At 49.3% G+C, this 15408-nt stretch overlaps 1 protein-coding gene across 1 annotated transcript in view; it reads left to right on the forward strand.

Moving 5' to 3' along the window:
- Positions 1–15408, forward strand: part of CAPN12 (calpain 12) — a 36789-nt gene that overhangs the window by 4984 nt on the left and 16397 nt on the right. The window contains exons 3-10 of the mRNA XM_053399157.1: positions 1930–2051; positions 3032–3165; positions 7244–7412; positions 9095–9178; positions 10493–10578; positions 11460–11534; positions 12288–12460; positions 13856–14031. Of these exons, the coding sequence (XP_053255132.1) occupies positions 1930–2051; positions 3032–3165; positions 7244–7412; positions 9095–9178; positions 10493–10578; positions 11460–11534; positions 12288–12460; positions 13856–14031 (1019 nt within the window). The remainder of the gene's footprint in view (positions 1–1929; positions 2052–3031; positions 3166–7243; positions 7413–9094; positions 9179–10492; positions 10579–11459; positions 11535–12287; positions 12461–13855; positions 14032–15408) is intronic.

Here is a 15408-nt window from a genome sequence, read left to right on the forward strand (position 1 = left end):
CTTGTTCTTTTTTGTTTTGTTTTGTTATTGTTTGTTTATGTATTTGTTGTTGTCATGTATTGTTTGTGTGATTATAAAAAACTGTTTAATAAAAATATTAAAAAAAAAAAAATAGAGGTTTGTTGATATAAAAAGGTAAAGGGACCCCTGACCATTAGGTCCAGTTGTGACGACTCTGGGGTTGCGGCGCTCATCTTGCTTTAGTGGCCGAGGGAGCCGGCATACAGCTTCCGGGTCATGTGGCCAGCATGACTAAGCCGCTTCTGGCAAACCAGAGCAGCGCACAGAAACGCTGTTTACCTTCCCACCGAAGCGGTACCTATTTATCTACTTGCACTTTGACATGCTTTGGAACTGCTAGGTTGGCAGGAGCTGGGACTGAGCAACGGGAGCTCACCCCGTTGTGGGGATTCAAACCGCCGACCTTCTGATCGGCAAGTCCTAGGTTCTGTGGTTTAACCCACAGCGGCATAGTCATTCATTAATTTTGAGTTGCCACCCTTTTCTGTTGGTGCTGCCCCTGTGCCTTCGGTGGCAGCCTGGCATACCAGAATTTAGAATGAGCATGATTTCATCCTTTCTGTGATCTTCTTCATTATAGTAAAACTCACATGAGTAAAGCTGTTTTTCTACTTGCTAACTTTGTGCATGCAAAGAACGGTTAAAAAAAGGCAAGTCTAATTGGCTGCCTGATGTTACATCTTTACCACAAATGTAAACCAGCTTAATGGATGTGGCTTCCCTCAGGGAACCCTGGGATTTGTAGTTCCAGGACAGGGCTAGCAGTCCTTGCAAGTATCGTCCTTACAAAACCATCATTTCTACAATGCCTTGGGAGGAGGAAAGCCGTTATCAATTAACATTTAACAACTAGTTTATGTCTGGGGTGTAGAAAAGCAGCTTCGCTGTACAAACATGAGAAGGTTTCAAAACTCTTTGTTCCTTATCAATCCTACAACTAGTGATAAACCAAATTATTACAGAGCTGCTTTTTGTTTGCTTCCTGCTGCTGTGCCTTTTACAGCAGTCCGACAGTCAGGAATTCAGTAGGCGAAGCTTTCTTTAGCGTCAAGATGACAAATCCTTCATCTCGTGCTTTATGTATCTAGTTGCTGTTAAACACGCAACAAAAATGGTGAGAAATTGGTATTATTTTCCATGCTGTGTATAATCCACAAAAATTTCTACACCAAGAAACCCCACATTTTGTTGACCAGAATCCATAAAATCAAATAATTCATATTAGGAATGGACAAATCTTTCCATTGTGGCTTCTCTCTGTTTTGCATTTTTATCATCTTAAATTCAGTTTGCCACATTTCTGCATCGGCTAGTGATTTATTTATTTTGGAATTTCCTCGCAAAAAAATTGTCACAATTTTAGTGTTCATTTCTCCTACTGTATATTTTTATATGGAATTTTGCCCAGTATACACCTTTTTGCAAGCCATTTCCCCCTCCTAATGCAATTCATTTTTGTGCACACTTTCCATTATCTCAAAATTCAGAGAACTACGAATTCTGAAGGTATTTGGGGCCATGGGAATGATGCACATTAAACCAAATTTCTCTTTTGTTCCTAATTCAGTTGAATTCCTTGCTTGTAGAAGAAACAGGCAGGTGTTCCCAGGGCTACACACACACCATAATTTTAAAGCACGTGGCTCCCCCAAAGGATCTTGGGAACTGTAGTTCTGTGAGGGGCTGAGCTGCAGTTTCCAGAATTCTTCGCTGGGGGAGTCATATGTACACAATACTCGATGTACGAACTTGCCCTGATCTCTGTGTCATCCTCATTAAATTAAGCTGGTGTGGATGCCGCCTTCTATAGAATCCTGAGATGTTGTGCATCTATTTTCTGGAGCATTTGGTCTTTCAAACAGTGTAGAAATAAATAAATAGCAACCATCTTCTTTCTACCTCTGACAGGCGACTGTTGGTTTCTGGCAGCAGCAGCATCCCTCACATTGTACCCACATCTCCTGCACAGGGTGGTCCCACAGAGTCAAAGTTTTGAGACGGCAGACTATGCAGGCATCTTCCACTTCCAGGTGACTTTCATTACATCCCCTCCAGGAGGTCCAGTCAGGTCCCTGGTCAAAGCTTATTGCCATCACTGCTACCCTTGTACTTTGCCGGGTGAAAACGAAGCCCAGGCAAAGCCATTTCCTACCACGGAGGTGCAGGGATTGCAGAATTTACAGCGTCAGAATGGAATCGTGGAGGCTTTCAAATGTCATTCGACTCCAGGTGTCATTCGACTACAAAACCCACCATCCTTTTTCAAATAATTAATTAAATAATTTTTATTAGTTTTTGAATTTTAACAAATGCACCCAAATTATTTAAATTTAATACATTTTTTCAAAAGTAATTAGGTTTCCCACTCCCGTTGCAAGCATAGGTAAAGGTAAAGGGACCCCTGACCATTAGGTCCAGTCGTGGCCGACTCTGGGGTTGCGGCGCTCATCTCGCTTTACTGGCCGAGGGAGCCGGCGTACAGCTTCCGGGTCATGTGGCCAGCATGACTAAGCCGCTTCTGGCGAACCAGAGCAGTGCACGGAAACGCCGTTTACCTTCCCACTTGCACTTTGACGTGCTTTCGAACTGCTAGGTTGGCAAGGGCAGGGACTGAGCAACGGGAGCTCACTCCATCGCGGGGATTTGAACCGCCGACCTTCTGATCAGCAAGTCCTAGGCTCTGTGGTTTAACCTACAGCACCACCCGTGTTCCTCCGTTGCAAGCATATGTCCATTACATTCCTGGTGTTACCGCTTCATTCTTCTTTTTTTATCACCTTCTCAACCTTCTACTAGTTTTAATCCATTTTCATAGCCAGCCGATTTTGTTACCTTGCAATCAGCACTATTATTATTACAACATCCATCATCCTTGACCATTGGCTAAGCTGACTGTGGCTGATGGGAGTTGTAGTCCAACAACATCTGGAGGGCAGGCAAAGAACAGTGGTTCTCCTAATCAAAAGCATCTCATTCTCATTCATTTCCCTCCCACCCACCCGCTTCCTAGTTCTGGCAGTATGGGCAGTGGGTAGATGTCGTGGTGGATGACTTTCTGCCCACTGTGAATGGAAAGTTGATTTTCGTGCACTCAGAGGACAAGGATGAGTTCTGGATGCCTTTGTTGGAGAAAGCCTACGCCAAGTGAGTGGAACACCAGCTATTTAATGCACTGCTTAATTTGGGCGTTGTCGGGAGCCGGAGTCAAGCATAGGTCAGCGATAAAGTCAACTATTGATTCAAGAAACTAAGACAGCGCAGGCCTGGTGACCCCAGCAACTCAGTAGGTTTTGCCCAAATGCGGCAGCTGTAAGGATAAAAGGTCCCTGCCTTCCCACAGCTGCCTAAGAACCCCCCTCTGCAGGGCTTTTGCCAAGCAGTTGCAGACTGTGTCTGTGCACAACCAATCTCTGCTCATCCTTTTTCATTTCTCTGTGTGTTCCAAGAGATGGGGGGAAGGGAGCTGGTCACAGCAGAAGGAGGAGACTCCCTGGATTCTTCAGCTCATAGATGTCAACTGTCCCTTATTGGGCGGGAAAGTCCCTTATCCTAGCGCTGTGTCCTGCTGCTGTCCCTTATTGATGATGTCCCTTAAATTTTCCGGGTTTCAAAGGAAGCAGCTCCTCTCCCTCCCTCCCTGCCGGCCAGGGAGGAGGGAGGCTCCAACTGTGTTGCTTGGCTGCGTTGCTCACCCAATAAGGAGTCTAAGAACGACTGGGGGGTGGAGCTTGCATGCCTTGTGCTGATCAAATTGGCCGCGTTGCCTGGGGACTCGCCTTTGCTCAGCCCTTCCCAGCGGTGGTTTTCCTTGCTGCATCCCCTTTGCCGGGTTGCTGCGCTGTGGGAACCACCGCTTGAGGCTTCGTTTGGCTGCTGGCTGGGCTTTCTGCCTTTGGCTCGGAGGGGCTCAGAAGTTGAACATACCTGTGTTCGGAAAATCCCTTATTTTGGCTGCTGATCCCTTATTTTCGAGGCTGCTGGTCCCTTATTTTCAAATCTGTAAGTTGACAGCTATGCTTCAGCTGCCTCTTAGCCACCCTCCTCTCCAGCCTCCGCTTCTGCCTCTGATTCTGGACTGCTCTCTGCCACAGACTCTCCCCGCTCACTAAGCCCTGTCTCTTCTTCAGCTTCCGACACGTCCTTCTCCCAGTCTTCTCCCTCTTCTCCCTCTGACCACTCATTGCCATCCCACCACCAATCCCCTGGCTCTGAGCCTTCTTCTCTTGGGGGTTCCCCAGCTGGTGCCTTCCACCACTCTTCTGCATTTGGGCAGTCCATGACAGTTGAGGCCTACCAGCTGTTGTCGGACTACAGTTCCCATTACCCCTCTGCATTGGCCACACTGCCTGGGCGGATGGGTCCTGGAGTCCAACAACATCTGGCGAAGCACCAATGAGGGTCCTCCAGGTGTTGGCAAACTCCCTTTCTCACCAGCCTTTGCCAGCAGAGTCATAACTCTCTACAGCTGATGAGAGTTGCAGTCAAGCAATACCCAGAGATCCACAGGTTCCCCAGCTTTAGCTAGACTTGGGCTGGGCAATACCTGGTTTTCAACTTGGTGATATATGGCTGGCTAAACATGGTGATATACCCAGGCCCGGATTTAGGTTTGATGAGGCCCTAAGCTACTGAAGGTAATGGGGCCCTTTATATGTCCAGCTGTCCTTTGTCAACAACCAGTTGTCGCTGTTTTTGTGTGTTCAATATATGCCATATGGTAATTTATGGACCTAATAGGTCCATACACAACCCAAAACACTGTTGCTGTATGTAAAGGTAAAGGTAAAGGTACCCCTGCCCGTACGGGCCAGTCTTGCCAGACTCTAGGGTTGTGCGCTCATCTCACTCTATAGGCCAGGAGCCAGCGCTGTCTGGAGACACTTCCGGGTCACGTGGCCAGTGTGACAAAGCTGCATCTGGCAAGCCAGCGCAGCACACGGAACGCCGTTTACCTTCCCGCTGGTAAGCGGTCCCTATTTATCTACTTGCACCCGGAGGTGCTTTCGAACTGCTAGGTTGGCAGGCGCTGGGACCGAACGACGGGAGCGCACCCCGCTGCGGGGATTCGAACCGCCGACCATGCGATCGGCAAGTCCTAGGCGCTGAGGTTTTACCCACAGCGCCACCCGCGTCCCTGTTGCTGTATGTAGGTGTTATTTTATCTTGTATTTTGGAAATGTACATCCAGGGGTTTTTTTCCTTTAGTTTTTTTTCGGCCCCCCAAGAGAGTGGAGTCCTAAGCTATGGCTCGGTATATCATATACCAATATATTACAATGTCTGAAATAAGGATGGAGCTATGTAGAGGCATTGGCTGGCTTCACAGTTTCCTCTGCATTGTCATTTTTGCATAGCAAACACCCCCACCCACCCGCACCCACCCATCATGATTCTCAATATATGGCTGGGCCAAAATTTTTGAAACCGATCTCACAATATGGAATTCAAACCAGTTTTGGGCGATATATCAACATATCGCGCAGCCTTAAGCTAGACCCTCATCTAACCAACTTTCAAAAACGAAATACAGTCATACCTCAGGTTAAAGTCGCTTCAGGTTGGACGTTTTCAGGTTGCGTCCTGCAGCGACCCAGAAGTAACGGAACGGGTTACTTCCGGGTTTCGCTGCTCGCGCATGCGCAGGCGCTCAGAATTACGTCACGCACATGCGCAGACGCGGCAAATCGCGACCTGCGTATGCGCAGACACAGGTTGCATTCTGCTCATGATGCAAACAGGACTCTGGAATGGATCCCATTTGCATCCAGAGTGTTACGGAAGGGGGGGGCATGTCTTCTTCACCTTCTTCTTCGCTACAATATATCCATTTATTCCCAATTGTCAATGTCAAAAGGGACTAAAATCTATAAAATCCATAGAAAATCAACGTGCCAATTTGCTCAATTTCTCTAGGACTCTATGACACCTCCCCTGTCCTCCATAATCCCTCAAGTAAGGTGCCCTGCCAAGCCTTTCCTCCGGGCAATCCCAGGTGGCAGACTATGCATACATGGACCATTGTCTTCCCATCACCGGCACTCCTGCGCATATCTCCAGCTCTGCATATTCCCCCCTCCCTCCTCCATATGTTAATCTGGTGTAACCCAACCTCTCCTTAATGTATTCATGATGTAACTGGGATGTATTTTGCACTGTATTCTGGGACATGGAGGGAGTTTCAAAAGTTCATGTCACCCCTTTCTCAGGGTTCAATCTCGTCTTGAACCTGTTGCACAATAAACTTGGATCTTCTGCAGTTTGCTCCTGTGCCCGGCTGAGCTCATTTTCTTCCACAGGGACCCGCGGACTTAGTCCGACGAGCTGGGTGGCAGAGTAGCCCCGCACCCAGATTTTAGCCGTAACAAGAGGTACCACTGTACAAAGAGTTGTCATTCCATAGTCTCCAACTGCCCTGAAAATGCTGGGGCTGTTGTGAAACCCTTAAGCCACTGCAGCTTCTCACTATGCAATGCAAAGTCCCAAATTCTGAAAGCAGGGAAGAGGAGGAGCAGGGAGAGAGGAGACAGTGACCCAGCTTCGCATGGTGGCGCAATGGGACCTGTGGGGAGGGGAGGAGCGGGGTCCAGGTGTCAACCTCTGCTGCCTCTTCACCTCTGCCAGACGGTACCACTCAACACATCCACTCAATGGTGATGGCGGCAGCAGGAGCGGCCTGGGGGGCCTGCCTCGCGATGGTGCACAGGGGCCTTTTGGAGGTCACATCTGCCAACCATAGAGACTACGCTGCTGGCACAGAAGGGCTGCTTTGTAAACATCTGGCACAGGTGCCTCCTCTGACGCCCAAGGCGGGTTGATGGAAGCCTCACAATTTTACCGCATGTAACCAAGGCGTTTTGCCGGCACTGTATTGTTCCACACTCCTCTTGGTAACAGCTATTGGGGCAGCTCTGCCAGCCCCACCCTTTCCCCATATTCCATGGGCAGTGTGCCTATATATGGGGCATGGGGTTGGGGGGCACCCACCCACACCAAAGTAGAACAGAGCACCCCCATTTTCATCTGAGGAATGTTGGAGGTTGCCTCAGGACCGAAAAACGTGTGGCATTGAGTAGATCGCTGCCTTGGATGTACAGAGAAGACAATTGCATCTTTTTCTTAAGAGATAAATGGTCTAATTTAGTGCAAGGCAGATTCCTGTGTTCATTCTTCTGCTCTTCAATCTGTATTTTTACTCTACTCCCGCCTTTTCCTTCCTGCAAAGGCTGAATGGCTCCTACGAGGGTATAAGTCTAGGAATGATGAATGAAGCCTTTGTGGACTTCACCGGCGGAGTTGGGACCATCTTTCTGCTGAAAACACCTAACCCAGAGCTCTTCAAGATCATTCGAGAGGCGCTGAAGAGGCGCTCTATGATGGGAGCAAGCACTCTGGTAGGTGCGGGGGGGGCACTCCCTTTGACGGGTTGCAGTGCTTCGTGTCATCGGCACACCCAGCTCCCCAAATCCCTGGCAATATCTTCTCAGCGGCTTCAGTGGCGAAACCAAGCTGTGGGTCAGCTCCCAAGGGCTGAGACCCCCAAACCTCTATTGAGCCAGACCCAGCACCCGATACTAGCTCTCAGTCTTGATTGATGAAAATTAAGGTCCAAAAACATCGGGAGTGGGGACTGAAAGTTTTAAATACAGTCCTACCTTGGTTTCCGAACAGCTTAGTTCTTGAACGTTTTGGCTCTCGAACGCCGCAAACCCGGAAGTGAGTGTTTCCATTTACGAACTATTTTTGGAAGCCGAACGTCCGACAGGGCTTCCGTGGCTTCTGATTGGCTGCAGGAGCTTCCTTAGATCCAAGCAGGCATAAAATTTTGCTCTCTAGTGCCACACTCCCTCTTGGTTTCTTTCTAAGTCACATCTCTCCTAACCTCTCTGCTCTAACCTCTGGCTTTATCTGTTGACGGAGGGGCCCCAGTCCTTTAATCCTTTGTTCTCGTAATGGCCTGTCACCCTGGAGTCTAGCCTGGCGCAATTAACCTTTAACACTTGCTGAATCCAAGAGTTTGAAGCATCTAGCACTCAGCTGAACACCCCAAGCCTTCATTAACTCTTACTGGATCCAGGAGTCTGGCATATGTTTACCAGATTTTTTTCAATGAATCTGGGGAAACCCCCCCTTTTTTTTTTGAATCTGAGTAGCAACAGGGAGTCAGTGGTGGGGATGGTGAGGTAAAAGACCCTGCACATTGTATAAAGGTGCAAAGCTCTTCTTTCACACCCTGTGAAACATAAATGGGCAGTTTTTAAAAAAACTGGGCAATGGCTTGCTGCCCACCTGTGACCCCCAAGCCTTCCCGATCTCCTGCCCCCTTCCCCCTTTGTTTTCACAAATCGGGGGAGGCTTGGGAGTCGTGGGCGGGCGGCCAGGCAGCCGTTGCCCAGGAAGGGCGCAGGGTACACGGTTTCTCTGCCAGGCAAGCTGCAAAGCTCTTCTTCTGCACCCTGTGAAACATAAATGTGCAGAGTTTTTTAAAAAACTGGGCAACGGCCGCCCGCCCACATCTCCTGAGCCTCCCCTATCAGTCAAAAAAAGGGGGGCAGGAGATCTGTACCGCCAGACGTCCCCAGTTCCCCTTTGGCAGTGGCGGTGGCAGCGGCAGTCAGCAGCTCAGAGCCAGCTGCGCTACCAGGCTGGCTTCGGGCTGTTGAGGTTGCTGCTGCCATGTTTCCCAGGGACAGATTTGCAAATCCAGGGACATTCCAGGGACGGAATTTGTCCAGGGACAGATTTGCAAATCCGGGGACTGTCCCCAGGAATGTCTGGTAACCCTAGTCTGGCACCCACAAACTCGTAACTTTAGGGAGAGACCTGCTGGATCAGGCCAAAGGGGATCTAGTCCAGCATCCTCTTCTCACAGTGACCTACCAGATGCTTGTGGGATACTTTCAAGCAGGACCCGAGTGCCACAACCTTTCCCTCACTTGTGAATCTCACCAACAGGTATTCAGAGACATATTGCAGGCTACTGACAATTTGGGGGAGGGGGGGGAGAGTTAGTCACCCGATTGTTCTGGGTGATGGTTGTGGGTCTGACTGTGCTGTCCATCCTGATTTTCTTCAGGCTAGTGGTCCTGAGGAGACTGAACTACAAACCCCAGAGAAAATGCTGAAAGGGCATGCGTATTCCATCACCGGATTCCGCAAGGTAGGTCTTGGCAGATTCCAGATCAGCCTCTTCCAGGGAAATTGCAAGGCTGAAGAAGAAGAAGAAGAAGAAGAAGAAGAAGAAGAAGAAGAAGAAGAAGAAGAAGAAGAAGAGTTTGAATTTGATATCCCGCTTTATCACTACCCGAAGGAGTCTCAAAGTGGCTAACAATCTCCTTTCCCTTCCTCTCCCACAACAAACACTCTGTGAGGTGAGTGGGGCTGAGAGACTTCAGAGAAGTGTGACTGGCCCAAGGTCACCCAGCAGCTGCATGTGGAGGAGCGGAGACGCGAACCCGGTTCACCAGATTACGAGTCCACCGCTCTTAACCACTACAGTACACTGGCTCTCAAGGTCGAGATATTTTGTACCAGTGTGGATCACCTCCCTCCTTTCTCCTTTCTCACTGTTGTTGTTGTTGTTGTTAGAAGAGCTTTTCTTACAGGGCAGCTTTTCATTTCATAGTTGGCCTAAATTTATATCTATCTATCTATCTGGGACGCGGGTGGTGCTGTGGATTAAACCACAGAGCCTAGGGCTTGCCGATCAGAAGGTCGGCGGTTCAAATTCCCGCAACGGAGTGAGCTCCCGTTGCTTGGTCCCTGCTCCTGCCAACCTAGCAGTTTGAAAGCACGTCAAAGTGCAAGTAGATAAATAGGTACCGCTCCGGCGGGAAGGTAAACGGCGTTTCCGTGTGCTGCTCTGGTTCGCCAGAAGCGGCTTAGTCATGGTGGCCACTTGACCCAGAAGCTGTACGCCGGATCCCTTGACCAGTAAAGCGAGATGAGCGCTGCAACCCCAGAGTCATCTGCAACTGAACCCAATGGTCAGGGGTCCCTTTACCTTTACTATCTATCTATCTCTCTATCTATCTATCTATCTATCTATCTATCTGAATTGGCATGGGCCAATGGAAAGCCAGTGTGGCAAAGTGGTTAGAATACCTGACTAGGGTCCGGAAGACCTGGGTTCAAGTCTCTACCCAGCCATGAAGCTTGCTGGGCAACCTTAGGCCAGTCCCTGCCGATCATTTTTAACCCACCTCGCAGGCTTGTTGAGAGGGTTATAAAAGGGGAGGAGATGAACGACCTGCACTGCCTTGAGCTTCCTGGAGGAAAAGCAGGATATGAATGCAATAGCAAAATGTGCAAACCGCTTGCAAATTTGTGTCCCGTGCCTCAGTTCTTTTAAGCACCTGGCAGTGCCCCCTGGTCTTTAACTCCTTTTGGGGTCTCTGTGTAAAAAATGTCCCTGCTGGCTGTTCTCTGCTATAAAACATAGGGACCACCTGCTATTTATTTTGCTCATTCTTAGGTCCATGTGGGGGGCCAGAAGGTGAAGCTGCTGCGATTACGGAATCCATGGGGCAGGGTTGAGTGGAACGGCAGCTGGAGCGACACGTGAGTTTGCCTGGAGGCTCTTTGGGGCAAGACGAGAGGCAGAGGGCACAATACCAGGAGAGGCATTCTGAGCAAGCAATCACATTATACTGCCTTGCAAAATTTGGGGGTGCCTGAGATGATGGATATATGTGGGTCTCTTGATAGATAGCGATGTGATCTCTTGAGTTTCATGTCCACAGCCTCCATTTCTAGGGCAAGTCCCGTAATCATTTCACGTCCCAGAGTGTTTTAATGTTAAAAAGGCTTAAGCAGGTCCACAAATGGGAGTCAGGAACTTAGTGTGACTGGCCCTCTTCCAGCAAAGATTTGGCAATTGTCCTCGCCTTTTCACTTTCAGATGTCTCTTCAAAACCTTTTCATTCCCCCCCCCCAAAAAATCCTGGTAACGACAGCTTACCCCTCACGAAGCTGCAGTTCCCAGAATCCTCAGCACCTCCCAGGAATCATTGAGGGGGAAGCCACATACTCTGAATGTGTGTTAAATGTGCTTTTAAATTGCACAGTGTGGACGGTGGCCACCTTTGCTAACCAGGGACGTATCTACACTCACGGTTTATAATGTAAAGAAAGGGTTAAAGAATGGTTTTCAAAACGCAGAGTGACAAACGACGCGTTGCTCTTAACATTCTTAAATCGTTATTAAAATGCGACACCAGAGGGCGCTGCAGAGAAACCAGCAGAGTTTGGACCCGGGGGGGCGGGAACGATAAGGTAAGAAAAACATTTTAATTTGAAAGTATGACCTGTGACGTTTTAGAACAATATACATAATATCGTTTTAGTAACGGTAAACAGGTCAGTGTAGATCCAGCCCAACTTTTGCCTATGAAACTCTCCACTGAAGTACGTTTGTGAATGCCCATGTTTCTCTGCCCTAGCTCACCGCTTTGGAGCTATGTGGATCCTGGACTCCGGGATCAGCTGCATGTGAAACAAGAAGATGGGGAATTTTGGTAAGAAACAGAGCCCAGATCTTAACTCTTTTTTTGCGGGGTGGAGTTCTGCAAGGAAGTGTCTAAAAGGGTTAAAAGCTCGTGTTGACGTATGCCCAAATTGGCAGGCAAATGTCCTCACCCCTAACCAGTCCTTTCCCCCAAGAAAAATAGGTCCTGAGAGGTGCCGGAACTACGCTCTGGCTGAAAAAAAGCACCACCCCAATGAACTGACAGCAGGATTTGCGGGACCACCGTAGTCAGAGAACAGTCAGGGTTAACCCTTGCCCCAGTATTTTGTTGTTGTTGTTTAGTCGTGTCCGATTCTTCGTGACCCCCTGGACCAGAGCACGCCAGGCACTCCTGTCTTCCACTGCCTCCCGCAGTTTGGTCAAACTCATGCTGGTAGCTTCGAGAACACTGTCCAACCATCTCGTCCTCTGTCGTCCCCTTCTCCTTGTGCCCTCCATCTTTCCCAACATCAGGGTCTTTTCCAGGGAGTCTTCTCTTCTCATGAGGTGGCCAAAGTCTTGGAGCCTCAGCTTCAGGATCTGTCCTTCCAGTGAGCACTCAGGGCTGATTTCCTTCAGAATGGATGCGTTTGATCTTCTTGCAGTCCATGGGACTCTCAAGAGCCTCCTCCAGCACCATAATTCAAAAGCATCAATTCTTCGGCAATCAGCCTTCTTGATGGTCCAGCTCTCACTTCCATACATCACTACTGGGAAAACCATGGTGTTGCATACTTCCCCCCGTTTTGCTCTCTCTCTCTAGGATGCAACTGTCTGACTTCATACATCATTTCGATATCTTGGAGATCTGCCACTTCCGCACTGATGGGCTAGAAGGGGAGAGTTCCCCCTCTGGCTGGTACGGCGGCGACTGCTTCCAAGGGAGCTGGGTCAAAGGTCACACTGCGGGTGGACACCGGACCTTCAACGCCTGGGGTAATCCTTGGAGTTTGGGACAGGGGAGTAGACAGAAGTGGCACTGGCAGGGCTGAGCTGGGAGCAGATTAATTGGGCATGGCGCCAGGTCTGTGGCCTTTCAGAGGTTGATGGACTGCAACTCCCATCATCCATCCATGACTCGGCTTCGCTGGCTAGGACCGATGAGTGTGGGAGTTGGGCAACATCTAGAGGGCCACAGATTTCCCTCGCCCCGAGCAGATGCAACAAAGGCGAGGTGGGGGAGAGAGCCAGTGTGGTGTAGTGGTTAAGAGCGGTAGTCTCGTAATCTGGGGAACCGGGTTCGCGTCTCCGCTCCTCCACATGCAGCTGCTGGGTGACCTTGGGCCAGTCACACTTCTCTGAAGTCTCTCAGCCCCACTCACCTCACAGAGTGTTTGTTGTGGGGGAGGAAGGGAAAGGAGAATGTTAGCCGCTTTGAGACTCCTTAAAGGGAGTGAAAGGCGGGATATCAAATCCAAACTCTTCTTCTTCTTCTTCTTCTTCTTCTATGGCCTTTGGGACATGGCATGCTTGTGTGGACATGGTGGTGTGCTACTCGTGGTAAGATTAAAAGTGAGTACAGTCAAAACCCGGAAGTACCGGAAGGGGTTACTTCCTGGTTTCGGCGGTTGCGCATGTGCAGAAGCGCTAAATCACACTTTGTGCATGCGCAGAAACGCCGAATCGCAACCCACGTGTGCGCAGATGCGGGTTGCGAACGCTGCAGGTTGCGAACGTGCATCCTGCACGGATCACGTTCGCAACCCAAGCGTCCACTGTAGCTGATTCAATAAATGCATGTTATATTCTGATAAGTGGAAATGTCTTCTGGTTCCTAGCCCAAAATTGCAGTAATATGGAGGGTGAGAGCCAAGATCTCAAGAGGTGTGGATGAGCTCTGAGTGTTTCTTAAAACATATTTGAATTACTACTACTACTACTACTACTAGTAGTAGTAGTAGTAGTAGTACCCCGCCCAGCCACTCTGGGTGGCTCCAATAACTATAAAAGCATCATAAAACATCAAGCAAAATCTTCCCTATGCAGGGCTGCCTTCAGATGTCTTCTAAAAGTGGTATAGGTATTTATCTCCTTGACATCCGATGGGAGGGCGTTCCACAGGGTGAAGCGATAGCACTACCTGCTGGCAGTTAAAAGCGCACACCTGGTGCACTTCAATGCTGTTCATGGAGCCGCAAAGCACTTTCAGCAGGTGATGTCCTGGTGAGGTGTAGAAGAAACTTAGTAGCTGCTGGAGGGCCCTCAAAGTAGCGTAGGCAATGTCACTGCAAGGAGTTTCCCAAACAATTTCTCCCACAGCCCTAGGCCCCAAACATGCCCAAGTATCTGAGTTACCTGAGTGGCTTTAGACCTGTTTTCCTCGCTGTGCAGACACCTTTTGGATGAACCCCCAGTTCCACCTTTCACTGCTGGAGCCGGACGAGAAGCGAAGGAAAAAACAGGATCAACTCCCTCATCCCTCCTGCTCCCTCCTTGTCTCCTTGACGCAGAAGGACCGGGGCAAGAGCAATAAGGGCTTCCTTTGCATAGGCTATGACATCTTTCAGGTGAGTGCATGAGGCCGACTGGATCAAATATTGTGTCTGGTGACAAAGTTTGCCAGAAGACCCACCTGGGGATGAAGTAAAAGCAATCGGTAGCTTAGACAGGGGCTGCCCATCCTATTCTGCCACCTGAGGCGAAATGGGAAGGTGCTGCCTGCCCACCCCTAAGCGCTGCCAAAGCCTCACTTACCAGGGATGTGTGGCTTCAGCTTCTTCTGATATCGTGCAGAGGCCTCACGTGATCTTCCCGAGACCCCAGGAAGCGAGGCGCTCAGCTACTGCAGCTACTGCAGCTGCTGCAGCTGCTTCTCCTTGCTTCTGTGGTGACGTCCCTTGGATTTCACTGCCTGAGACGCCTGCCTCATGAATGGGCCGGCCCTGAGCTTGGTGGTAGTCTGCTTCTAGAGCATCTGTTTGCATATAGAAAGTCCCACGTTTAGTCCCTGACATCCAGGCAGGGCTGAGAATGTCCCTGTGTGAAACTCTGGAGAGCTCCTGCCAGCCAGTGTTGACAATACTGGGATAGATGGACTCATGGTCTGACCTGGTACAAGGCAGCTTCCTATGTCCTTCCTCTCCATGTTATCTGCTAAGAAGCCCCCTCTTCCACTCCACCGCCCCGCCCCACCAGCTGTGGTCTGTCCGCTATGTTAGTAATATCATAGCTTATCAATTGCCTTTTCTGCCGCTCTGTGGGTTGACTCTCTCAGGGCAACTTGTGATTAAAAACATTGACAGTTACAATCCAAAAATGAAATTGCGGAGAGGTGTGTGTGTGTGTCTTTTTGAGAAGGATCAGCAGCAACTGATACTAAATAAAAAAACACCAATCAAGGTTGCAATCCTATACACACCAGGAGTGGCTAGCTTTTTTTTGGTCAAGACCCCTATTCATCCCATGCCACCTGTCCAGGGGTCAGTGGTGGGTGTGGCTACCCCACATTCCTGCTGGATCTATACAGATTTAAAAAACGCTATAGAAAAATATGCTATGAAAAGCTCTTAATGGAAAATCCCTTTGGCGACAGATCACTGCTCTACAGCACCACCTGGTGCCACGTGTTTATAATGCAGTTATAACGATATAATTGACAAGTGTAGCTGAGTCCTCTCACACACACACATACAGGGCAAACATCACACACAACCCGTCACTCTTCAAATGGCCCATCTGATGACCCCAGAGGTAGCAGTTTGCATCCCTACCTGGGCACTGGGCTTGTAGGGCATACAGGGTATTTAAACTTCTCCAGCCATCCCAATTCCATGTCAGTCTGTTGTTGTCACCACCATTGCCAAAATCAGCGGGAACTTGGAGGAGGGGCTGTTGGGGGGGAGAGAAAAATGCATTTGATTTCCTGGTTGCAGCTTCATGACCCT

This window comes from Podarcis raffonei, chromosome 8 (assembly GCF_027172205.1).
Source record: "Podarcis raffonei isolate rPodRaf1 chromosome 8, rPodRaf1.pri, whole genome shotgun sequence".
NCBI lineage: Eukaryota > Metazoa > Chordata > Lepidosauria > Squamata > Lacertidae > Podarcis > Podarcis raffonei.